This window comes from Sorex araneus, chromosome 8 (genome assembly GCF_027595985.1).
Source record: "Sorex araneus isolate mSorAra2 chromosome 8, mSorAra2.pri, whole genome shotgun sequence".
Lineage (NCBI taxonomy): Eukaryota > Metazoa > Chordata > Mammalia > Eulipotyphla > Soricidae > Sorex > Sorex araneus.
In genome coordinates this window covers 12,738,225-12,765,714 of record NC_073309.1, presented here as the reverse complement: position 1 = coordinate 12,765,714, position 27,490 = coordinate 12,738,225, and the positions used below count along the sequence as shown (strand labels likewise).

Genomic DNA, 27,490 nt, shown 5'->3' with positions numbered 1-27,490 from the left:
TGGGCAGCACGAACCCTCCCGCTTTCTTGGTTGAGCATCGGGATGCAGAGGTCACAGAGCCCTTGAGTTAGCGCCAGCTCACGACAGGCCTTTCCCGGTCGGGCTGCCGGGCTCCCAACAGGGGCCAGCCCTGCCAGCTGGGTCTTGCTGAGGCCTCGAAAGCACCGGCTGTCCTTGAGGGAGCAGCTGCTGGGTCGGCTCAGGGGGCAGACAAAGGGGCCGCCGCCGAGACGCGGGCCACGCCCCGCAGGGCTGGGTCTGTCGCTACATCACCAGCTCCATCACCGGCTTCGCCCCAACTCGGCCCTCTCGAGACTCCGCCATTAAGGGTGGGAGTAGGGGTGGGGCTGAGGTGGCAGAGGCGCTCACGTCACCCGGATTCTTCCCCCCAACCCAGCTGTCAGGAGTAGCCGTGCAGCCGCGAGTCAGGGACCCACGTAACCCTAGCACGGCAGCGCGTCTTCCTCGACGTGAGCTCCGCCCAGTAAAGAAAGAAACCGGCCGACTGGCCGACGGGCGGGCGGTGGGTTTCTAATCTCTTCAGAGAAAGCTACCGGCCCGACATCCGGGTGGCCGGGCCCTGGCTTGGAAGTTGAGGGGGGACTCCGGCCCAAACTACAACTCCCAAGAGGCAGCGGGGCTAGCGCGGCGCGTGCTCACGTGACTTCCTTCTCCGGGGGCGGGAGTCACGCGGTGGGTCGGTGAGCGGGCGGGGCCTCTGGGCTAGCCCGCCGCTCCAGTGGCCTATGGGCGGCCGGTCAGCTGGGTGCGCGGCAGGGGGCGGGGCCGGACGCGCGGAACGGCGCGGGAGCGCGCCGGCGGCGGTGGCGGCAGTTGGGGGGCGGGGAATGTTGGCTGAGGCGACCGTGGCGGCTTAGGCACTAGCGCGACTGGCAGTGGCTCCTGGTGCGGCTCGGCGCGTGGCCAGCTCTCGAGCTCGGAACGGAACTCTGGGCGTTTGCGGTCCCCGCCCGGAAAGTTTGCCGCGAAGCTGCGACCTCCCGGCCAGCGCGGCCCGGCATGAAGCGGCGCTGAGGAGCTCTTGCTGCCGCCGCCGCTGCCGCCGCCGCCGCCGCCGCCGTCGCTGCCGCCGCCTGAGGAGGAGCCGCAGCACCTTGGGCCACGCCGATGACTACTGCAAACTGTGGAGCCCACGACGAGCTCGACTTCAAACTCGTCTTCGGCGAGGACGGGGCGCCGGCGCCGCCGCCCCCGGGCTCGCGGCCTGCAGGTGGGTGCCGGGCCGGGCCGGACCCGGGAGCGCCGGTCCCTCGCTCTGCTCGCACGAGCTCGCCCCCTCCCTGGGTCCCGCGCTGGGGGGTGCCGGGTCCCGGTGGCGGGTCGCACCGGCTGTGTGGCGAGCGGACTTAAATGGCCTGCGAAGGCGCGTGGATTCCCAGCGACGTGGAAGTGGCGGCGGGGCAGGGCTGGAAACAAACTAGTGGGCAACTCGCCTCCGGGACGCCTGTGGCCGGTGGGCGCCCCGGGGGTTCGGAGGCCGCGCGGCAGGCGGCTGCCCGAGGGGCATCTGCTTGTCGCTGCTCTGCCAAGCGCTGTGTGGAGGAAACGTTTGCCGCCGGGAGGTGTGAGCCCACTCGGCTCTTCTGCCGGGTGCTTTAAAAGCTGCAGTTCAGAGATGCGCGTTGGCGACGCGTGAGGACCGCTTTCCGGCTCGGCGCAGGTCGCGTTCGATCGACTCTGCCGGGAGAGCCGCGCTGTCGCGGTCACTTCCACTCGGGCCGGTGTGTGGCCCACATTGAACTCGAAGCGTCGTTCTAACGGGCCAGTGCCGAGGACCGGCTTGTTTTTGTTTTTCCTTGAGCACAAGTGGGAAGATGAAAAACCCCAAAGTGGGGTGCCTCTTTGCAACTGCCCTTGAAAGTGCAGGAGAGCGGTTTTTATTTTGAGCACGAGCCCGCCTCGTAAGATGTTTGAAGCGGGCCGGGGAGCGGAGGGCTGGACACCATCACAGGCGTGGAGGTCAGACCAATCAGGAAATAGCAGCGGGCTGGCTGGGGACTCGCAGCTCTCCTGTGACCTGGTTTGGAATACTGGGGTTCATCAAGTTCAGTTTCCCTATTACGTATGCAGGAGAACTTCAGAAAGGAGATGGATAAGGCTAATGCCTCGGTCTTCTCTCCCGGTATTAGGTGGATTGCTTCGTGCTCCTACACGAATAAGTGATGTTCCGCAGACGGTTCCGTAGCGCGCGCTGAAATACCACCAAACGCGGAGTACTTGTCTTACCAGTTTATATGGTCCATGGCTTCTTTACCATAATGAATAATTTACAGTCGTTATTTGGTGGCTGCGTTTGTTTCAATTCCGCTGACACCATTTGAGCACTTATTATGTGGAAGGTGCTGGAAGGGTCTTGGTCGCGTTCTGAGGGATGTAAAAGGAATGTCATGCCTCTCAAAAAACTTGGGAAATGAGGGGAGAAGGAGACACATGACCCATATAACTAAGCTGTGAGGCGGGCGGTGTGTGGTGCCTGTTGAATTACAAGTAAAAAATTAAGTGGCATTTATTGAAAGGGTAGCAGTTAAGTTGAACTTAGGCGACTGGGACCTAAAAAAAGAAATGAGTTATACGGAAGTAAACAGTTGATGATGTCTGCAAACTTTTATTGTGTATATGCTTGATTAGGGCACATTCTATGCTTACTAGTAATAAATACAGATGTTGGCTAAATATATGAGTAATAAAGGAATGTCATCATGTAGCAAGGAATTGTATGTACATATAAGTGTCGAATAACATTTAAAGGAGAGATTATTAGGCTCTGAGAATAGCTTTTAAAGAAATTATTTTTGCCATCAAAACAAAACCAAGAATTCCCCACCATTTGATATTAAAATAGAAGGAGTTAATGTTGGAAGCTTGGTTTACAACTGAAATCCCAGTTACAATTGAAGTTTATAAAAAATCCACCTTAAAATATCCAAGTAGCGAATTTAAAAAAAGTTTTCTAATTAATATGCTATACAGATAAACCTTTTGAAAGTGAGTGATTCCATGGAATTTAGGGCATTTACAATGTTGTGCAACCACATTTCTATCAACTTCTTAAACATTTTCACTACCCGTAAGGAAACCCCCCTATATTCTCCCTTCCTCTCCTCCAGTTCCTGGCTTTCTATTCTTTAACATGGGATCTTTTCTCCGTGGATTTACATATTTTGGATATTTCATATAAATGCAGTTACACAGCATGTGACCTTTGTATTTGGCTTCCTTCGGTGGACATGATTTTGCTATTATCCATATGAGCACTTCAGTCTTCTGTGACTGAGTAATTTTTTATTGCGTATGTATGTAACCCAACATTTATCTATTCATCAGTTGGTGGACATTTGCTGTTATGAACACCTAGCATTAATTTTTAAATACAGTTGAGAAGAATGTGTTATATATTCAGAGCTAAGATGGTTTGTTCACAAAATTGTTTTTCATTTTAATAAGCTTATAATTATGAATCTGTAGTTTGAAGGAACTAAATAGACAAATTACAGGACTGCAAAAGTAGTACAGTGGGTAGGGTGTTTGCCTTGCACAGGTTCACTCCCTGGCATCACCAATGGTCCCCTGAGGCTTGCCAGGAATCATCCCTGAGCACAGAGCCAGGAGAAAGTCCTAAGTACTGCTGGGTGTGATTCAGAAACCAAGCAAAAACAAAAAGCCCCACAAAGAAATAGACAAATTGGCTATGCTTTTTAAGATAATAGTAGACAAAACGTGTTATTGGATCACTATTGGGTTTTATCAGTGTGTGCCCTTATTTTTGGTTCTTTTTCCCTCATGGAATGGAAACTCTTACGAGGGCAGGGATAGTACCTAGATTTCATTTATAATTGTATTGTCAGTGCTTAGCACAGTGCCTTTCAATGAGTAGGTGCTCATTATTTGTTGAAGTATTGAATAAATACTGCTTAGGGTTTCTAAGTCAGTGCTCACTGACTTTGAACTTATTTCAGTTTATTAGTCTTTGGTCATTTCCATAGGATTGAAGGGGTTGCAGGTCAGTAAGACTGCAGGTCCTGATAATTTTGGGCTGTATTTGCTTTCTATTTCTCTAAAGACTTGATGGAAATTAAGGGTAAACCAGGAAGTTGAATTTAGTGAATGTCCTTTTTTGGGGGGGTGTCGAGGCGGGGTGTTGAATAGGCTCAGGGGTTAATTCCTACTTCCCTCACAAACTGCACTCTGGAATCACTTCTGGAAGTCTTTGGGGATCACATGGGATGCCTACGATAGGGCCAGGGTCTGTAGCTTACAAGGCAAACACCCTACCCCCCCAAAAAATATAGTTATGCTAGTTTTGATTCCCGAGCTCTCCCCCCCCCCCGCCCCGCCCCAGCCTCAGTTAAAAATTAAGGTGCTAGATAAAGATACTAGGGCAGGTTAAGATGTTTGCCTTGTGGGCTGGAGCAATAGCACAGCGGGTAGGGCGTTTGCCTTGCACGCGGCTTACCTGGGTTCGATTCCCAGCATCCCATATGGTCCCCCGAGCACGGCCAGGGGTAATTCCTGAGTGCATGAGCCAGGAGTGCATCCCCAGGTGTGACCCGAAAAAGCAAAAAAAAAAGATGTTTGTTTTGCATGTGGTCATCCCGGGTTTAGTTCCCAGGACCCCATATGGTCCCTGAGCCTTGCCAGAAGTGATCCCTGAGCACAGAGCCAGGAGTCAGCCCTGAGTATAGTTAGATATGCCCCCGAATAAAAAACAAACATCAAATTGAGGGCCCAGAAAATGGCTCAGTAGCTCAAGGTGAGTTCTAGCACTGGTGCTGCAGGTAATCACCAGGGTGATTATGACAGCTTTGCCCTTAATGAGAAAGGACCTGTCTGAAATGATTCAGTTATTTTGGAAGCACCTAATGTGAGGTCTTAAGCATAATTTCAGTGCTAAGCTCTGTCTGGCATCCCTTGTAAGCGGGGTGGGGGCTGGGGGAAGCCACTTTTAAACTTTGGTTTACTTAATATCTAGCTTTAAAATGAAAACATACTTTAATAGTAAATAGAAAATTTTAAGTTGCTATTTAGTGTCCAGGGAGATTCCTCAAAACATGTGCTTTGTTATGTGGGAGCCCACAGGTTTTTTGTTTGGTTTGGTTTTGGTTTTGGGCTACACCCAGCTGTGCTCAGGGCTTCCTCGTGGCTTTATGCTCAGGGGACCACAGGTGGTCCTGGAGGTCGAATCCTGTACTATTGCTCCAGGCTGGGCTCATAGGTTTTATCCTAGCAATGCATGGACCCTTGAGTACCTCCAGGTGTCACTTCCCCCACAAATGAAATGAAAGAAAATTAGTATTAGGGTTGAAGAGATGTCTCAGTGGACTGGAGCACTTGTCTTGCATGTATGAGTCTTAGGGTCAATCCCAGGCACCACATGAGGTCCAGGGTCAATCCCAGGCATCCAGCCCTTGGGAGCCACCCATTAACCAAGTTGGGAGTGGCCAATCCCTGAGCAATACCAGGTATAGCCAGAACAAAACCAAGCCAAAATCAATGTTTAATGCTTCACACGTGTGTCATTTGCTATTATAAGGGGCATTGCTCTGGGGCCGGAGCAATAGTACAGTGGGTAGGGCATCTTCCTTGCATGCAACTAATCTGAGTTTGATCCCCCCAGGCACCTCCAGGAGTAATTCCTGAGAGCATTGCCAGGTGTGACCCAAAAAGGAATAAAAGGTGGGGGGGGGGGCATTACTCTCTTGTAGTGTCTTGATTGACTCTATCTAATTTGATGTTTTATTAATACTTTTCTCAAATTCAAAATTTCTCAAGGTATGTTCATTACTGGACTGGAGTGATAGCACAGCAGGTAGGGCATTTGTCTTGCATGGAGCCAATCCGGGTTCGATTCCTCCGTCCCTCTCGGAGAGGCTGGCAAGGTACTGAAGTATTTTGCCTGCACGGCAAAGCCTGGCAAGCTGCCCGTGGCGTATTTGATATGCCAAAAACAGTAACAACAAGTCTCACAATAGACACGTTACTGGTGCCCATTCGAGCAAATCAATGAACAATGGGACGACAGTGCTATAGTACCATGTTCATTACTAAATATTGATTTTATTTCTGAAGAGAGTTGCTGTGGAGGAATGTGGGCAGTACTGTATATTATCTACTGTTTTGGATTTTTATTTATTTTATTTTTTGCTTTTTGGGTCACACCCAGTGATACTCAGGATTTACTCCTGGCTCTGCACTTAAGAATTACTCCTGGTAGTTTTGGGGGACCATATGGGATGCCAGGAATTGAGCATCGTGGAAGGCAAATACCCTGCCTACTGTGCTATTGCTGATCCCTCTACTGTTGTTTTTTATTTTGTTTATTAAACAATTTGGTTTTGGGGCCACACCTGGTAGTGCTTAGGGGCTGCTTCTGGCTCTGTTACTTGGAGGTTGCTCCTGGTGGTGCTGGGGAACTATGTAGTGCTGGGAATTAAACAAGGATCATTTGTATTCAAGGCAAGCTCCTTAACCCTGGTACTGTCTCTCCTACCTATTTTTATTTGTTAATTTTATTTTATTGATTTTTTGATTAAGGTTTTGTGGCTTACAGTACTATTAATAATGTTTTTTCATGCTTATAATTGCAACACAACACCCATCACCAATGCACCCATCTTTATTTGTTAATTTTAATTTAAATTATTTTGCTTTTGGACTACACCTGGAGGTGCTCAGAGCTTACTGTTGGCAGTGCTTAGGTATCACTTGTAGAGTCTGGGGGCCATATACAGTGCTGGGATTGAGTGGGGTCAGGTTTTTGTTTTGGGTCACACCTGGTGATGCTCAGGGGTAACTCCTGGCTCTGCACTCAAGAATCACTCACTTTTGGTAGTGCATATGGGATACTGGGGATTGAACCCAGGTCATCTGTGTGCAAGGCAGGCAAGCGCCTTACCCATTATACGCTCTCTCCAGTTTGCTCCTACCTTTTTTTAAGTTGCTACTGACTGATATGAAAGATAGTTTACTATCTTTGGAAGATGATTTGAAAGATGTTTTACTAACCTAAGTAGGTATAATTGAATATTTAAGTTAGTATGAGAAAAAGGGAAGTTGCTTGTATGGTTTCTTGTTAAAATGCAATGGTGTATTTATGTAGCTCTTCAGGTATTCTGAAGGAGGCTTGATTGCTTTTGAACCATATTCTTATACCACCCATTTCTTTATACTTGAGTGTATCAAGACTGTATTAGGTATTTGGGTCATTAATACACATTTCACCATTTTACTTGGAAGAATAATTTAATACTTTATTTCTTTGGTACTTTTCTTGGTGGGGTAGATGATGCTCCAGGGAATACTTGTAAAATTTTGTTGTGGAAATTATTCATCAGTGTGTTCTACTAAATTGAGAGGGGGAAAATCAAGAAAGAAAATTTAGTCATCATTTTGTTAAAACTTTGTGAGGGGCCTGGGTGACAGTACAGCAAGTAGGGTGCTTGCCTTGCATTTCGTATAGTCCCTTGAGCACCACCAGGACTAATTTTTGAGTGCAGAGCCAGGAGTAATCTCTGAGCATTTCTGGGTGTGGTGGCCACTTCCCCCCACCCCCCCTCAAAAAAAAAAAAAGCCCTTCATCTTTGTGGACTAGAAAGATAGTACAATAGATAAGGTGCTTGCCTTGCACGTGGCTGACTTGGGTTTAATTCCCGGTGTCCACTGTGCTTCTCTGAGCACCACCAGGAATGGTTCTTGAGTGCAGAAGTAAGCCCTGAGCACCACTGAATGTACCCCAAAAACAAAAACAAACAAAAACCACCTTATCATTGTAAGAGCAGTATTTTGCCTGTGCTTTTTTTTTTTTTCTTATTTGCCAATATTGCACTGTAGCACTGTCTTACCATTGTTCATCGATTTGCTTGAGTGGGCCAATATTGAAGAGATATATTCTACATAACTAGCAGAAGTAATACAGTAATTTATTATGATATGAAAATAAAACTTGGGTATTATGTGCATGACCAAGAAAGTTTGGGGTGTCTAGTAAATTAAGCATTTAAAGTACTAATTTAGGTTATGTTGTAGAATCATCTTATTTATGACTTGTCTTTCTGTGGCAACTAAAATGCCTAAAATTATGTGTAATTTTGAAGGCGAATCATAGGTTCTGCTTTTGCGTTTTGTTTTTTAAATGAGGTGTTTTAACAAAAATATTTTTGGTAAGAAAATGTTGATTTTTTTCAGTTTTCTTCAGAGAAAACCATAAAATGTTGATATTTAAAAGGGAAACCTTTTTTGGGGGGGGGGTCACACTCAGCGATGCACAGGGGTTACTCCTGGCTCATGCACTCAGGAATTAACTCCTGGTGGTGCTCAGGGGACCGTATGGGATGCTGGGAATCGTACCAGGGTGGGCTGCATGCAAGCAAACGCCCTACCCTCTGTGCTGTCGCTCCAACCCTAAAAGGGAAACCTTTAAAAGATGCTAAGTTGTAGTTCTAAATTGTGAAGTTTAATCTGTTCTTTAAATTCCTTATTACTGAGTAGTAGATGAGTGTGTTGATGTTTTACTTTAAATAAGAGGTGGAGTAAGGAAGCTTTATTATTACAGTGAAGCATTACTCTGAAGAGATGGGAAACCTGAGTCGATTGAGTCTCATTTGATAGTAAGCGGTAGTTTGACTGCTCAGAGCAGTAACATAAATAAGGGAGGTGTTGTCTAAAGCTGTCCTGGTGGGTCAGGGGAGTAGACAGCCGACTTGGCAGTAAGCCCTGCTTCTAAAACAATCCAAGTCATCAAATTTGCCCAGGCATGCCATATGAGGTTCAAGTAACAGTGGAATTTAAGAAGAGTGAGTTTGTTCAGGGAGGTTAGAGTCACAAGCAGGAGAAGCTTTTCTAACAGCCATAATTTTAACCCAAACATAGCATGAGTCTACATACTTCAACATTTTTGGTATTATTTTTATAATTGTATGACTCTTCACCTGTTGGCTGGAATTTGGCAAACTTTAGAAGAAAGGAATAGTTGGAAGGGCTGGAGATAGTGGAATGGAGGGCACTTGCCTTGCACATGGCCAACATGGGTTTGATTCTCGGCACCCCAGTGGTCCCCTGTGTTCTGCCAGGAGTAATTCCTGAATGCAGAGCCAAGAATAACCCCTGAGCATCACTGGGTGTGAACCAAAAATAAACAAACAAACAAAAAAGAATAGAAAAAGAAAGGAAGGAACTAGTGGACCTGTAGAATTTGTGTAGGATGAGCTGGACATAGATTATATTGCAGATATGGTGCGTTCTTTGCACATAGCTGACCTGGGTTCAATTCCTGGTACCCTCTTGGTCCCTGGAGTCCACCAGGAATGATCCCTGAGTGCAGAGCCAGGAGTAAGCCCTGAGCACTGCTGGTTGTGGCCTAAGAATCTGTGTATTGGTAGATAAAATGTAATCATTATTACATAGTAATAATGTAGCTCTACATAGTAGCTCTAGTTAATCAGGTACTCTGGAGAAGTAACTCCAAGGATTCTTCTGTACTTAAAAATGTAGTTTCAGGGGCTGGAACGATAGCACAGCGGGTAGGGCGTTTGCCTTGCACGCGGCCGACCCGGGTTCGAATCCCAGCATCCCATATGGTCCCCTGAGCACCGCCAGGAGTAATTCCTGAGTGCAGAGCCAGGAGTGACCCCTGTGCATTGCCGGGTGTGACCCAAAAAGCAAAAAAAAAAAAAAAAAATGTAGTTTCAGGAGCTAGAGTGATAGCACAGTGGGTAGGGCATTTGCCTTGCACAAGGCCGACCTGGGTTAGATTCCCAGCATCCCATATGGTCCCCCGAGCACTGCCAGGAGTAATTCCTGAGTGCATGAGCCAGGAGTAACCCCTGTGCATTGCTGGGTGTGACCCAAAAAGAAAAAAAAATGTAGTTTCATTGTCTTATGTTACAGCTGTGGTGAGAGTTTTAATATTATAATTTAACTTATCATTTCCAGGGATCCACCCAGTAATGCTGACCTGGTTCTGTATCTCAGGTGTCACTGTGGAGGTGCTTGGGAGATCATGCAGTACTCAGCAGTGATCAAATTCGAACTTACTGCATGCAAAGTGTGTGCTCAGCATATTTTAAAATAAGTTTTCAATGCTTTTGTATTTGGTAGATTCCTGTTTATAATTTTGTATTGATTAAAAAAAACTGACTTACTTTCATTAGAAAATTAGGACTATAGGGGCTGGAGTGATAGCATAGCGGGTAGGGCGTTTGCCTTGCACGCGGCCGACCCGGGTTCGATTCCCAGCATCCCATATGGTCCCCTGAGCACCGCCAGGGGTAATTCCTGAGTGCAAAGCCAGAAGTGACCCCTGTGCATCGCCGGGTGTGACCCAAAAAGAAAAAAAAAAAGAAAATTAGGACTATATGAATTCTGAAATTAGTTAATTTTAGATTTATCCTTTTCCAATTTTGTTAAGTAATGTTAATTTGTATAAAAATATTCCTAAAAGCATTTTTCTAAGAAGTTAATAACTGACCAGAACAGTTATTTAACAGCTTTTGGATTATATTTAGATGTAAATATTTTTCAGTATAGCTCTGACAATGGTATTCAGGATAAAAGCAAGGGCATTAAGTTGTTGAGTTATGTACCAGGGAGATGGCGTCAAGGACTGGAGTGCATGACTTATATTCTCCAACCCCGGCTATGCTTGGACCCCTGAGCACTGCCCTCTCCCCCAATCCCAGAAAAGAGTCTTGGGCTGGGAAGATAGCTTAAAAGACTCAAATAATACCTGGAGTTTGGACTACGTGGCCTCTCCAAGCATTCTGAATCTTCTTCTGGCAAGGTCCGGAAAAATAATATTTGAAGCTAGATAATGTGTATATGGGAGTTCATTATAATAGTCTATATATTTAATATGTTAAAACACTTCCATAGTAAAAAATTTAAACAGTTTTTGTGGGTTACACCTGGCAGTACTCGGGTTGTCCTGGTGGTGTTTAGGGGACAATATGGCGGGAGAAGAGTTAGGGTGTGTAGTCAGGGGTTTGGGCTTGAACCCATTCCTCCCACATACAAACCATGAACTCAGTTGAGCTCTTTCTTTTTCTTTTTCTTTTTTTTTTTTGCTTTTTGGGTCACACCTGGCGATGCACAGGGGTTACTCCTGGCTCTGCACTCAGGAATCACTCCTGGCGGTGCTCAGGGGACCCTATGGGATCCTGGGAATCAAACCTGGGTTGACCGCATACAAGGCAAACGCCCTACCCGCTGTGCTATCGCTCCAGCCCCTCAGTTGAGCTCTTTCTTGAACCTTAATCTTGCCTTTTTTGAGGAAATAGAAAATTTTATGTTACTCTTTTTGTTTATTTGGGGATTTTAACCACACCTGGTGATGCTTACAGGCTTTATTTTTTGGGGTTGCTCCTAGCAGTGTTTGGGGCACTGTGCAGTGCTGGATATCTGACTGAAATTTGTCACATGCACGGCAAACACTTCACCCCTGTACCATCTTACTGAGCCCAAAATGTTACTACCTCCAACTCCCTGGTTTTTAGCCATGATCATTGGTATTCGGTACTTACTTCTGGCTCTTTGAGCTTAGGGATCACTACTGGCTGTGCTCCAGGGACTATATATGTGGTGCTGTGAAGTGAACCCCAGTTGGCTGCTTGCTATACCCACTGTACTATCTCTGGCTCTATGTATTACTTAAAAAAATGTTTGGGGGAGGCACACTCAGCTAATGTTCAGGGCTCACTCCTGGCCCTGTGCTCAGGAATCACCTCTGGCGTTGTTTGAGGGACCATATGGAGTGCTGGGGATCAAACTGGCATCAGCCTCATGAACAGCAAGTGCCTTAAGCTCTGTACTATTTTTCTGGCCCCTCTTTTAAAATTTTTATTGTAACATAAGTGTTTTAAGGAAACTTGGTCTTTTTTATTTTTTTAACTTTTTTTATTGAATCACTGTGACCCTTACAAAGCTATTCATGATTGGATTTCAGTCATACAGTATTTCAAAACCCATCCCTCCACCAGTGTACACTTCCCAGCACCAGTCTTCCCTGGTTCTCTCCCATCACTCCCTACCCCTGCCTATCTCTATGGCAGGTACTTGCTCCCCCCCACTCTCTCCCACCCCGCCTTTTGAAAGGTTATCAAGAATATCCCATTACCTACTTTTAACCCTCAGATCTTGTCCAGCATGATCATTCCCAGATATTGTCATACTGATCTCTTCTCTGTCTTACCTACCCTGAGCCCCCCACACACTTGTGGCTAGTTCCAACCATTGAACTAACCCCTGTTTTCCCTGGCCATGGATATTAGACTTCATATATATATATATATATATATATATGTATATATATGCAGTCATTCTATATCTGTCCTTCTCCTTCTGACTCATTTCACTCAGGATGATACTCTCCATGTCCATCCACTTATAGGCAAATTTCATGACTTCATTTTTCCTAACAGCTGCATAGTATTCCATTGTGTAGATGTGCCATAGTTTCTTTTCTTTATCCTTTTGTCTGTCCTTGGGCACTCAGGTTGTTTCCAGATTCTGACTATCGTGAAAAATGCTGCAGTGACCATAGGAGTGCAGATGGTGTTTCTACTGTGTGTTTTTGGCCCTCCCAGATATATTCCCAGAAATGGTATTGCTGGGTCAAACAGGCACTCAATTTCTAGTTTTTTTTGAAAGACATCCATATTGGGAAACTTGAACTTCTATTATCAACATTAAAAACATAGCACAGCAGGTAGGGCGTTTGCCTTGCACGCAGCCGACCCGGGTTCGATTCTCAGCATCCCATATGGTCACCCAAGCACCGCCAGGAGTAATTCCTGAGTGCATGAGCCAGGAGTAACCCCTGTGCATTGCTGAGTGTGACCCAAAAAGCAAAACAAACAAACAAACAAACATTCACTTTTAACAAAGATTGCTTGATAAACAGAGCATTTAGGCGCATATACTGCCTGAGCCCATGTGCTGCTTGTGACCATGTGTCCAAGCACATGTAGTGTCTGCATCTCCCTTCTTGAGACGTGAACTTTCATGCCTTCATATCTAATGCTGGGATGTATGTAGGGGTTCTCTCCACCATTGAAGAAGCCTGTGCTCTCTTGAGCGTGTTACTCCCCGTTCTCTCTTCCCCTTTCAAAAACCTCCAAATGAAATTTGTTTTTTAACAAAAACGAGAACAAAAAACAGGGAATTCTGGGGAAAACTGACATTTGGAAATTGTAGTCATTAGATGACAGATATTTATGGATCCATGCAATGCTCTCTACTTTATATTAGGAACTTCCATAATGAAAATTTTGAAACCTTTCCTGACCATGATATAGAATAAGATAGACCTTCTTTTTGGCCTCATACCCCGGTGCTCAAGAACTACTTATTCCTGGATTGATGGTCCAGGTTGTTCCTAGTGGTGCTTGGGAGCCATAACGTGCCTGGATTTGGACCCAGGACCTCAAAAGTGCTCTACCAGTAAGCCATAGCCCCAGCCCAAGACTAATATATTGTCTTAACCTAGCACATGCATTTTTATGTTAAAAATTGAGAAAATTCATGTTAAAAATGTTTACCTTCATTCTGTGGCATTACTGACATTTTCCCCGTATTATATAGTATTAAAAATTGTTGGTCACTACCTTAGTTAAAAGCCAGCTCTAGGAAATGGTTTCATAGTTCTGATTATATCAAAACTGTGAGGTCATGAGATATTCTTGTTTTTCAAGTCATATTTACCGGTGGAGCACAAGCCTAGCATGTTCAGTGCCCTGGGTTTGGTTCTAGCACGGCTTGGCTTCCCAGTCATCACTGGATATGGCCCCTAGAAAAATAAGAATTAATTTTTATTAAAATATATTTAATTCTTTTATCCTCCTTTCCCCTTCCTTTCATTGTTGGTTTGGGGAGGCACCCCACCTGATGGTGCTCAGGGTTTATTCCTGGCTCAGTGGTTGGAGCTCACTCTGAGATGCTTTGGGGGATCATGTGCTGGACAGAGGATCAAATTGGGGTTGACTATATTCAAGACAAGACAAGGTCCTCAACCCTTGTACTATCACTCCAGCCCCATTCTTTGTTGTTGATGATGATAGTATTGTTGTGGTGACTGAGGGTTGCACATTAATTTGCAGTGTTTACACAATCAAATCAAGGTCTCACTGAAGTTTGCGTTCCTTTAGTTGAGATGCTTGCATGTGCTTGCTTGCCAGGACTTGCACTCTTGGTCATGGCATTCACATTATGTTTGTGGTGCTTACTGGGGTTTAATGCAGTGGCTACACACATGCTTTCCAGATGGTCTCACTTCTTGGCCTTGGCATTTGTACATCTTTTTTGACGTGGTACTTGATGACTTCATACCTCTTTTTTGTGATGTATACACGTTTGTCCATGGTACAGCCAGAAATTGCTTGTGGTACCAGGATCACAGGCACTAGAACTTCTAGGGTCCAACAGATAATGCTTGGCGTATATAGGACATCGGGCAATCTAACTTGTGACCATATGCTCATAAGGCAGAAACTCCAAACCCTGGGTTCATCCTTTGGACTGCTCTACCTATTTCATATCCCTCACTGTGTGAACATGTTTTTCATTCCCTGCCTCAGATCCATCATCCTTAATTTCATTATTCACTTTTCAATCCCAGTATGAAACATTTTCCTCCACCATTTTGAATGAACAGTGTTTTCTAACAGTCTTGAGCTAAAGTTATTTTGAAGAGTACTGAACCAGTACCTGATTTTAGATACATGTCTAGTGGTAATTGACTTTGCTAGTTTAAAATACTGAATAGGAGCTGAGAGATAATACAGTGGATAAAGCATTTCCCTTAAACGGCTGACACAGGTTTGATACTCAGTACCCCATGAGGTCCCCCTAGCCCTCCAGGAGTGATTCCTGAGCACAGAGTCAGGAGTAAGCCCTGAGCATGGTCAATATGCCCAAACTACACCCCCTGCCCCCAGAAAATAAATAAATAAAAGTATTGAATAATTTGGGGCTAATCCGTGCATTTATTTATTTTGCTTTTCAGACTACTGGCTCAGTGCTTGGGGATCACTCCAGGAACTTGTGGTGTTGGGGATTGAATATGGATCTCCTGCATGCAAAGCAAGCACTCCACCCTTTGAGCTATCTCTCCCACCTCTGACTGGTTTATTTCAGAAGAGAGGAATACTAGTTTCAAGTGGTTTACTTGCCCTATAGAAATGAAGAGCAGGAGAAAGGTCTTCAGTAGGAAGCTTGGCGCTGGGGTAGGGTTGAGGGGGGTAGTTAGGGAAGGGGACAGTACTACAGCACGGGAGAGGAAATGTGCCTGCTACAGAGGCAGACTGCGGGTTGGGAGGGAAACTGGGGACATTGGTGGAGGGTAGTGGGCATTTGTGAAAGAATGGTGTTGAAACAATACATGTCTGAAACTTAATTATAAATATCTTTTTTAACTTTGTAATTCACAGTGATTCAATTAAAAAAAATGTTCACTTGCCTTTGAGGCCGGAGAGATGGTAAGTGGGTAGGGCACTTGTCTTGTGCACAGCTGACCCAGGTTTGTTCCTTGGCACCCCTATGGTCTCCTGAGCACACCAGCACTGATTCCTGAGCACACCAGCACTGATTCCTGAGCACAGAGCCAGGAGCAAGCCCTGAGCACAGCCACATACGGCCCCAAACAAAACAAGTTGACTTGCCCAGAGTCATGTCATTTTATGTTACCTTATTTTGTGTTATTTATTTTTCTGGTGCTAGGGATTGAATCAGTCTCTCACATGCCTCGCCATATCCTACCATTGAGTCATCCCAGCTAGCCCAAAGTCATTTTAACTAATCAGTTGCAAAACAGACCCAGGACCTCTGACTTTAGTTTTTTTGTAAGTTGCTCTTTTGTTTTTCTGTACAATTTACAGGCTTAACTTCTGCTTGTAAACTTACAAGCTTAACTTCTGCTTGTAAATTCTAGAGTTGTTTTGTAGCCTATTACTTTTGGGGGGATGAAGGCACACCTGGAGTTACTTGGGGAACCATGTGGTGCCAGGGATTGAACCTGAGTCTTCTGCATGAAAAGCATATGCTCCAGACCTTTGAACTCTTTCCCTGGCCTTAGTTTATAATTTAGATTATCTTTGTAATTTTTTAAAATTTGTGTTCCTGTATTTGTTTATATTTATAATAAAAACGTATTCCTATATTATTGAACCTGTTATATTTAAGACATTTATCTTTAAATATATACATACTTTGATACATTATCTTTAATGTTTATTATACATTATTTTTATATACATTATCTCTAAATCTTATGATAACCTACAGAGATAATTTCCATTTCATTTATTTTGGTTTGGGGGCTACACTCAGCAGTGCTCAGGGGTTACTCCTGGCTTTGCACTCAGGAATCACTCCTGGAGGGCTTGGGGGACCATATGGGATGCCTGAGATCGAATCTGGGTCAGTGTTATGCAAGGCAAGGGCCCTACCCACTGTACTATCTCTCCAGCCCACCATTTCCATTTTATACCCTAGGAAACAAGTGATAATGGGTTTGGTTTGATAGAAACAGGAAATTCTGAACTCTATATATAGTTTTCTGATTTGGTTTTTTTCTTCTGTCTTTAAAATATTGAAAAAACTTTTTTTTTTAGGTGCCTGGGATTGAACTCAGATATTTACACAAGAGGCGTGGATGCTATGTTTGAGCCATGTCTTCTGCTTCCTCTACTATGCCTAGTTTTTGGTTCTTTTATGGGTCATATTTGGTGGTGCTTGGTAGCTACTCCTACTTCTGGTGGTCCTTACTTGTGAGCTGGGGTGGGGTCATACTGTGCTGTGATTGAATGAACCCGTCCTTCTGCTGTGTGCTATTTCTTTGGCTCTTCTGCTGTGCTCACTACTTCCACAAAACATTTAAGTACAGAAATATTTAGTTTTTCCTTTGGTGAAAGCAAGACTCCTAGTGAGCAAATGGAATAAAAACATATCTGAGCCAGAATTTACAAATTACAGATTTGTTCCTATGAGTAGATTTTTTGATTTTGGGCTTAAAATGCTCAAAGTGTTCTTTTCACTTTTTAAGTTTTGAGTGGTTAAAATGAGACAGCCAGACCAATAGAGGATACTTTACAGCTATTAGTTCCAAATTAAGGTGTTTTTTTTTTTTTCTCTTCACTTTGCTTCCTTGAGAAGATGAATGAGGAGATGAAAGTCAGGAAGTGATGTCTTAAATTTTAAGTAATGAGGATTTGTCCTCTGTCAACTCTGTTCCATGTCCTCATTAGGGTCTAATGTGTGACTTTCGTAGGCCAGATTTTGTGTTCAGGTTCAGAATTGAAAGTTTTTTCATCAAAATTGCCCGAAACCTAAATGAAGGAAAAGTTCAGATTGATTTTGGGGGGACCACAGTGGGCAGTGCTTAGAATCCACTCTGGACTCTGCCTAGAGGCCATGCTGGACCTTATGCAGTATCAGAATTCAAGACCAGGGTCATGGACTCAGCCACATGCTAGGCAAACTCCTTAATAATCATTTTCTGAACCAAAGTTAAATTTGTTAAAATCCTAATGCTAGATTAGGGCAGTATTTTTTTTTTCTCTTCCCTGTTTGTTTTTATTTTGGGGCCACACCCAGCTATGCTCAAGCCTTATTCCTGGCTCTGTGCAGTGGGATCATTCCTGGCAGCCACTTGGAGAACCATATGCAGAGCATGCAAGACAAATGCCTTACGCCTTGTACTACCTATCTGACCCAAAGTTTAGATTTTTAAAATGTTAATGGTAGTTTAGAAGTTATTTAAGTTAAAATTTTTGCTTCTTTTACATATTCCAAAGATGCATACCATTTTTTTCCCCTTGAATTTAGAATCCAAGTAAAACTGCTTTACATTCCATAGATGTTATCACTGACACACATCTTTTATCAAGTTGCCATCTGCCATTTCTTTTTTGAGTAATCTCCCACGCGCTACTGGGAGACCCCATGACCACTCCCATGATATTGGACCACTGCTCTGCAGCACTGAATGCCACTAGGTCCACTCTGGTGCTCCCCGGGAGACCATGTGGTGCTGTGAATCGAATGTGGAGCCTCTGTGTGCACTCTAGCCCTTTGAGTCGTCTTCCCCGCCCAGCTGTTTCTTATGATCAGTATTGCTTTTTTGGACCTTTTCTCTGCTACCTATTTCTTTTTACTTGTTCCCATTTATTTCTGAGCTTTATCAGAATTTTTTTCAGAATAGAGGCAAAGTGTATTTTAGCCAATAGTTGTTTCAAATTTTATTTTGTCCAGTAGCTATTTCAAATTTTATTTTGACGTTTTGTTATCTATTTTGTGATTAATATTTGAAAAATTAATGTATTTTCTAGCTTAAAATTAATGTAAAATTGTTGTACTTGGTAGGGGAAGAGGAAAAGACACTTTTTGTTGTTGTTAATTGTTTTTGGGCTGTGCTCAGGGCTTATTCCTGGTTCTGGACTTAGAAATTACTCCTGCTGGTGCTCAGGGAACCATATGGGATGCTGTAGATAGAACCTGGGTTAGTCGTATGCAAGACAAATGCCCTGCTTGCTGTATTATTGCCCTGGCCCCAGACACTGCTCCTTTGTTTTTAGTTTGTTTTAGGGGCCACACAATGATGGTCAGGGCTATCCCTGGTTCTGGACTCAAAGATCATTCCTGACTGGTTCAGGGGACCATGTGGGATGCCAGAGATCAAACCCAGTCTGCCTCATGAAATGGAAAAGGCTGGTTTCTGTGCCTTCGCTCCAGTCGCAGACACTGGTCCTTTTTAAAAGGAAGGAAGGACATTTCCAGAAGCCTACAGCAAATTTAACCTCTCATTTCATTGACCAAAATTGGGTTGCACTCCCTTTCCTAAATTAGTCACTGGTAAAGACGGATGAAAGTATTCTTAGCCAACCGAGCCCATCCCTTGGCTAGAGGATGTGGTTTGCTTCCCCTGAAGCATGGGGTTATATGGGAGAACAGTGGAAACATGGAAGAAAATTTGTTAGGGGAAAAGGAGAAAATAGTTGCTGGGGAGGGAAGAGGTGGTCAACCAAAACATCCACTGTGTTAGCAGTTGAGGAAAGTTTAAAAAGTAAACTTTTACATTTTTCTGATACGTGCGTGTTCTCTTTATCAGAGTTCTTAGGATGGACATGAGAGGTTATTTAAGTGCATAGGAAGAATGAAATACAGCTAGGAGGTTTCTATGAATAGTGCGCCTGGTGTCTGTTGGGGGTTGTGGGATGTTGGGTACCAAATTTGTCTTCCTTGTGTTTTAGTAAAATCAGATGGTTACACAGACATAACAGAAACATGAAACTGGAGTCATCTAGTTAAACTAATTCTGCATTAAAAAAAAATTAAAACAAATAGTAACATGTTTTAGAAATGCTTTTTTTTTTTGGAGGGGGAACTCCCCAACAGTGCTCAGAGACCACTGCAGGAAATCCTCATTCAATTAATTGGGTATAAATACTTTCTAAAAGTGTGGGTTGTTTTATTTGTGTTTTGTATTTTTGTGTTTGGGGCTACCCTGGCCATGCTCAGGTCTTACTCTTGTCTGTGCTCAGAGATCACTCCTGAAGGAGCATGGGAGAGCACATGGGGTACCATTGATCGAACCTGTGTCAGTCACATGCAATACAGGTATCCTACTCACTCAGGACTTTAAAGTATTTTACTTATGTAATTAAGACTAATCTGGGGGAAAAAAAACTATGTTAAAATATAAAATAGAAGGATATGCACTTGGAAGAGAAAGTGTGACAGGAACATAATGTGCACAATGGAAAGGGACCTCAAGATCATTAGCTGAGCGAATGAATATACCTAACCTAACCAGTAAACATTTTAATAAAATTTTGTATCAATATCTTTTTTCCAGTTAGCGGGAAAACAAATGTGATTCAGTTTATTGTACTGGACATATAAATAAGTTCAGCAGTGTATACTATTAGAGAAGCAAAAAATATGGTAGAAAAAGCATTTAGTTAATTTTGAGCGATTAGAGAAGAACTTATAGTTGAGCTGAATTCAGTGTGATGAGTCCCCTACCTGGGTAAGACAGAAAAATATGGGTGCCAGAAAGATAGTTCCTTAAGGTGCCTTTCTTTTTTTTTTTGCTTTTTTTTTGGGTCACACCCAGCGATGCTCAGGGGGTTACTCCTGGCTTTGCACTCAGGAATTACTCCTGGCAGTGCTTGGGGGACCATATGGGATGCCGGGGATCGAACCTGGGTCGGCCGCGTGCAAGGCAAACGCCCTACCCACTGTGCTATCGCTCCGGCCCCTAAGGTGCCTTTCTTGAATGAGACTGACCCAGGTTTGGTTCTTGGCACCACATGGTCCCTGTTCACCACAGAACTCTACAGTATCACATCCTCATGTGCTTGCATTGAAGTGCAAGCCAGGTTGGCTGAGTATTGCTAAGAGGGGACCCATGGGCCTTCTGGGTACTTATTTCCTGTGGATATCCCTTAGATAAATACCTAGGAATTAAATGGTTGAAACATTCAACCATTTAAATGTACATTCAACTCTTCTGTGTCTGGGGGACCTCACATTTAGTTGGTATTTACTGGAAATTGAGCACTGTGGAATTGGCGATCACAGCAGAAGTAATTGAGCTGAGAATATCACTTAGCAATGTAGGAGTGCTGAATTTGAGTCCTTACGTGTGGAAGGCAGGAATCCTACTGAACCACATCTCTGGGCTCCATTTAACATTTTTTTTTTTTTTTTTTTACATTTTTAAAGGCTGTTTTACACTCCTGCTTGAAGTGAAAGTACATGTTTTCACATCCTTATCAACATCTGGAATGGTCAGTTTTTAGTTTCAGCAATCCTAACAGATGTCCCTCCTATGGTTTTAGGTATACCCATAGTGACTAATGCTTTGAGCATCTTACCTACTTTTTTGTCATCTATGCATCTTTTTTGGTGTCTATTTAAATTTTTCTCCTTAAAAAAGGGGGGGAAATGTGGCGTATAGTGGACTAAGAAAATCCATTAACAGAAGTCTTGTCCTTGGTGAAAAGCTTCTTTTTACCATAGGCAGCTAAAGAATTCTTGATGTTGAATCTACCCAAAGAAGGTGATTTAGACTCCCATGGGTCATAAAGGGCATGAAGTGTATTGCTAGGGGGTAGAGGATTTCTTTTTTTTTTCTTTTTTTTTTTTTCTTTTTGGGTCACACCCGGCGATGCACAGGGGTTACTCCTGGCTCTGCACTCAGGAATTACTCCTGGCGGTGCTCAGGGGACCATATGGGATGCTGGGAATCGAACCCGGGTCGGCCGCGTGCAAGGCAAACGCCCTACCCTCTGTGCTATTGCTCCAGCCCCAGGGGTAGAGGATTTCTGTATTCTCTGTTGCTAGCTTAACATACAGTGAGATTGCTACCCTGATCTGTCACCAGAAGTGCTAAAGAAGCCCAAAGCTGTAGTGAACTATTGTGAGGAAATTTTGCAATTGCTTTTGCTTCTGTGTGTGTAATCATGGAAACTGCCTGTTCTTCAAGTCTGACTTCTAAGAAAATGGCTCAGTGAACAATGTCTGCTTCTTTTTCAACTTGGCTAATGACCCATCTATTGAGTGAATTATCACTCCTTGCTTGGCTCTAACCATAGCTAAATTTCTGGCTTGTCAATATGAGAAAGATGTATTGGTTATACACGAACACTTGAATTCTTGTGCTGAAGCATTTTGAGAGGTTTCAGCTGCCCAAGAAAAGGTTCCTCATTGAGGTTTCTCAGACTTTGCCTATAATAGCTTTAGTCACTATATATGAATATGCTAGTCATATGGAAGGAAGGTAGAAAGGTTTTATTAGTTGCTTATTCTTACTATGCGTAACAGATCACTCACCTCATTCATGATGTGACTATATATTATATAGTGTGGCTTTATATATTATGTATGCCTAATGATAACCACTCATCCCATTTCTGATGTGACTTTCTGTATTATGGTGGAGCAGGCAACCGTACTACAGGCAGATTTAGCCACCTATTAATATGCTGTTCTCATTACAATGACTAACCTAGGCCTGCTCTTGGAGAAGATATGACCAGGAAGGATTATGCCAGTATGTCTGATGAGTTGTATGCCGGCTTGGTAAGGATGTAAACCATGAAAACCATTGGAGAAGTAGACCTTACCTCAGATTGCTATTCTTCTTCTTCTTCCTCTTCCTCCTCTTCGTCCTCTTCCTCCTCCTTCTTCTCCTCCTCCTCTTCCTCTTCTTCCTCTTTCTCTTTTCTTCTTTGGGGTGCCAAACCCAACATTGTTCAGGGGCATACTCCTGACTCAGTGCTCAGGGAATCACTCCTGGTGGGGCTCAGGGGATCATGAGCCCAGGTTGGCTGTGTACAAGCAAATGCCTTACCTGCTATACTGTTATTACTCTGTCCCGTCAGATTGAGTTATTTGGGATTATTTTAAGTTTTAGATGAATTTATGGCTCAAGGTCCTTAGGATAACCTCACTGTCAGTAAGACCTTTTGTGAGGGTGGGGGTCCACCCCTGGCAGTGCTCAGGGCTTATTCCTGACTAGGAGTTCAAAGATCACTCCTGGCAAGTCTCGGGGGACCATGTGGGCTGCTGGGAATTAAACCCAGTTAGGCTACATACAAGGCAAGTGTCTTTATTTGCTATACTGTCTTTTTTTTTTTTTTTTGCTTTTTGGGTCACACCTGGCGATGCACAGGGGTTACTCCTGGCTCTGCACTCAGGAATTACTCCTGGCAGTGCTCAGGGGACCATATGGGATGCTGAGATTTGAACCTGGGTTGGCTGCATACAAGGCAAACGCCCTACCCGCTGTGCCATCGCTCCAGCCCCCACCTTTTATATTCTTACCACGGCCTTTATATTCTTCTGAAGCTTCTTTTCTGAGGCTATACACCCTCTTCTGGGTAGTGCTTAATTGGTATTCTGCATTTTTTGCCTTTCCTGTAAAGTTGAGTATCTGTTTGCTAGTTTCTAAGAAAATTATTTTAAAACTTTGATTAGTAGTATTTTGAATCTACAGACAATAAAATGTCTCCCAATCCCAATTCTTCTTTGCTTTTGGGCTACACCCGACTGCTCAGGGCTTACTCCTGGCTCTATGCTTATGAATTGCTCCTGGTGATGTTGGGGATTAACTGTCCCCATTCAGGTTGGCCATACTGTCACTCCAGCCCTGCTTTAAATTCTTCTGCAATTTAGTATTTACATGTACATTTTACATATCATGCACTATGGCTGTTTCTTGATTTTTCAGTTGTAGACAATTATAACTTCCCATAAGAGAAAATGAGTTTTTTCATAAACTCTCATTCCCATACATGAACATTCCTCAATACCATAGAAAAATCAATATTTTCTATGGGGCTGAAGTGATACCACAGTGCGTAGGGTGTTTGCCTTGCACGCGGCCAATCCAGGTTCGATTCTTCCGCCCCTCTCAGAGAGCCTGGCAAGCTACTGAGAGTATCTCGCCCACACGGCAGAGCCTGGCAAGCTACCCGTGGCATATTCGGTATGCTAAAAACAGTAACAAGTCTCACAATGGAGATGTTACTGGTGCCCGTTCGAGCAAATCGATGAGCAACGGGATGACAGTGATTATGACAGTGGTATTATTATGGCTATCTATTGTGCTATAAATAGCTTTCCTTCCTATTTACCTGTATCACCTGTCATCCAGTTGTTCATAGATTTGCTCCAGCAGGCGCCAGTAATGTCTCCATTTGTCCCTGTTGCGTTCAGGGTCAGGGGAATGAAGCCCATTATTGTTACTGTTTTTGGCATGTCAAATACGCCATGGGTAGCTTGCCAGGCTCTGCCGTTTGAGATTCTGCATTGCTCTCTTCCGGGAGCTTTGTTTTATAGTCTCTGGATCTTGGGCCATTGATGAGATTACGTGGCTGGGGCGGGGGGAGGGGGGGTGTAGTTTGTGGGTGTGACTGCCAAGCTACTGGAAAACTGGGGATCTGGGTGGAGGAGGCTCAGTTCTAATCCGAGCAGGCTTGGAGGTCTTAGCCACAAGTCCCACATACCTGGGTTCCTCTGTCGGAATTATTATAATTATTAAAATAATTATTATATTTCTATATTTTATTTCTTTATTAATGATAATAATTAATATCTCTATATTTAATTATTGTTGTCATTGTTTTATGTATGTAATGCTAATTTAATTCTTAGAGTCTCCTCCAAGTGCCAAAATCTAATTTCAACATACTGAAATTTGTCTCACTGAGTCATATGTCCATGTGCCCTCCCCATTTAATTTTTTTTACTATCTCTCCGAGTCTTTAAAGTGCCTTCCCCCCAGGTTTTTGGGCTATATCCAGAGCTGCTCTGGGTTTACTCCTGCCCGGGCTTGGGGGACCATGTGGGGTACCGGGGATCGAACCCAGGTTGGCTGTGTAAGTACCCTACCTGCTGTACTATTGCTCTGGCTCCTAAAGTGCCTGATAGCACTGTATCACTGTCATCCCGTTGCTCATCAATTTGCTCGAGTGGGCCTATAATAAGGACTGATTATTACTTCAGTTGCTCTACATATTTCTTTGAGACCTCCCATCTCAATCCACTCAAATATCTTTGACTTTATATAATTTTTTTGGGGGGGGCCACACTTAGCAGTGTTCTAGGATTTAACTGCTGTTCAGGGATCATTCCTATAGTGGCTCAGGAGACCTTTTTCTTTTTGGTTTCTGGCCATACCATGGGCTGTTCCTGGCTCTGTGCTCAGGAGTGACCCCTGCCAGTGCTAAGGGAACCATATGTAAGGGATCTAACTGGGTCAGCTGCATGCAAGGCAAGTGCCTCCCTATCTCCTGTACTCTTTTTTTTTTTTTTGCTATTTGGGTCATACCCCTCGATGCACAGGGATTCCTGGCTCATGAACTCAGGAATTACTCCTGGCTCATGAACTCAGGAATTACTCCTGGCGGTCCTCGGGGGACCATGTGGGATGCTGGGAATCGAACCCAAATCGCCCGCTGTGCTATCACTCCAGCCCCTCCTGTACGCTTTAGTCCCACTTTACTTTTCCTTCCTTCCTTCCTTCCTTCCTTCCTTCCTTCCTTCCTTCCTTCCTTCCTTCCTTCCTTCCTTCCTTCCTTCCTTCCTTCCTTCCTTCCTTCCTCTCTCCCTCCCTCCTTCCTTCCTTCCTTCGATTTATTTATCTTTTATACATGCCCTCCTTTTGCTTGGTTGTTTTTTTTTAATTATTTGCTTTGGTTTGTGCCCACACTTAGCTGTCTCAAGGTCTGTCCCTGGATCAGTACTCAGGAGTGACCTTGGCAGTACTTGGGGGCCATATATGATACTGGGTATTCGAATAGGGGTCTGTAGGAAGCAAGGTGAGTACCTTTACCTCTCTGCTATCCAGCCTCTTGCTTGGTTGTTTAATACTTGTTTCGAGTGAGTGCTTTCACTACTGAAGGTAAAACTTTGAGACTATACAGTGTTTTAAAAAGTATTCTCCCAGGGCTGGAGTGATAGTACAGTGGGTAGGGCATTTGCCTTGCACGCAGCAGACCCAGGTTCAATCCCAGTCCCCCGAGCACCACCAGGAGTAACCCCTGTGTGTTGCTGGGTGTGACTCAAAAAGAAAAAAAAAAAGTATTCTCCTGGGGCTGGAGCTATTATGGTAAAATGCTTGTCTTGCATGAGGCCAACCTGGGTGCAATCTTTGGTATCTATCATATGGTCACCTGAGCACACCACCAGGAGTGATTCCTGAGTGCAGAGCCAGTGGTAATCCCTGAGCGTTGCTGGGTATGACTCAAAAATAACCAAAAAAAAAAAAAAGTATTTTTCTGGCAATATAATATATAATAGGTATATATCTGGTCATGTTCCCATTTCTGGCACAGAGCAGTGAAAAAACCTTAAATGTTAAAGTCTTTATTACTGATGTGACTTTCAAAACCTAAGGATGTGGATTGGTTGCCAGTGGAACTGATCATGTGATTGGAATTTTCAGGTTTTTTTTTTTAATTGAAAGAAATTTAGATGTATGAGAAAGGTGTCTGAAAGAGTAAGTGAAATACATGTTTATACATGTTTTTGTTTTTGTTTTTTTTGCTTTTGGGTCACACCTGGTGATGCACAGGGGTTACTCCTGGCTCTGCACTCAGGAATCACTCCTGGCGGTGCTCAGGGAACCATATGGGATGCTGGGAATCGAACCCGGGTCGGCCGAGTGCAAGGCAAATGCCCTACCTGCTGTGCTATTGCTCCAGCCCCAAAATACATGTTTATGCATGTTTAAGAGAACATGGACTTCTACAGAGGGGGAGAAAGCCAATTTTATTTTTCTTCTTGGATAACATCCATGATACTCAGGGGTTACTCCTGGCTCTGCACTCAGGAATTACTCCTGGCGGAGCTCGAGGGACCATATGGGATGCCAGAGATCGAACCCAGGTTGGCTGCTTGCAAGGCAAACACCTTCCACTGTACTAGCACTCAGACCCCAAGGCCAGAATTTTTAGTCTTTCCCACTGATCAGTGTCCAGCATGCTACTGTGTTGTGCTTAGGTATTAAAGCCTCCATAAAAACTCTGGGGTTATGTGCTATCTGGAGCAATAGCACAGCGGGTAGGGCGTTTGCCTTGCACGCGGCCGACCCCGGGTTCATTCCCAGCATCCCATATGGTCCCCTGAGCACTGCCAGGAGTAATTCCTGAGTGCAGAGCTAGGAGTAACCCCTGTGCATCGCTGGGTGTGACCCAGAAAAGCAAAAACAAACAAACAAAACTCTGGGGCTGGAGCCATAGCACAGCGGGTAGGGCCTTGCACGTGGCTTACCTGGGTTAATCCTCGGCATCCACTATGGTCCCCTGAGCATATCGCCAGGAGTAATTCCTGAGTGCAGAGCCAGGAGTAACCCCTAAGCATTGCTATGTGTGACCCAAAAAGTCAAAAAAAAAAAAGGAACTCTTTTTTTTTTTTGCTTTTTGGGTCACACCTGGCGATGCACAGGGGTTACTCCTGGCTCTGCACTCAGGAATTACCCCTGGCCGTGCTCAGGGGACCATATGGGATGCTGGGATTTGAACCCGGGTCGGCCGCGTGCAAGGCAAACGCCCTACCCGCTGTGCTATCTCTCCAGCCCCAAAAAAAAGGAACTCTTAAGGACTGAATTTGGAGAGTTTTAGGGTTTTGAACAAGTGGAGGTCGAGAGAAAGTGGTGTACCTGGAGAGCTCCATCCCTTTTCCACACACAGCGCTCCGTCGCTTTCCCATGCAAGCGCAATGCATCTCTTCAGTTTAGCTGTTCCTGGCTTCCGTCCTTTTCAATAATAAACTAGTAATCTAGGGATATATAGTCTCTTAGTTTTTTAAATCCATTCTTCCAAATTAAGTAAACCCAAGGAGGAGATCATGGGAACTTTTGGTTTATAGTTGGTAGGTTAGAAGTACATCTTAATAAAGCTGAGCTTGTGACTGGTATAGAAAGTTCAAAGCGTAGGTCATTAAAACCTCCTATCTGTAGTCAGTTGGTCAGAAG

The 27,490-nt window shown here is 44.2% G+C and overlaps 1 protein-coding gene across 2 annotated transcripts in view; it reads left to right on the top strand.

Moving 5' to 3' along the window:
- Positions 1-793: 793 nt before the first annotated feature.
- The window catches only part of NFATC3 (nuclear factor of activated T cells 3), a 102,744-nt gene continuing 76,047 nt past the window's right edge, over positions 794-27,490 (top strand). For both annotated transcript variants that reach the window (XM_004600578.2, XM_004600579.2), the window contains exon 1: positions 794-1,231. In XM_004600578.2, the coding sequence (XP_004600635.2) occupies positions 1,129-1,231 (103 nt within the window). In that variant the 5' untranslated portion in view covers positions 794-1,128. The remainder of the gene's footprint in view (positions 1,232-27,490) is intronic.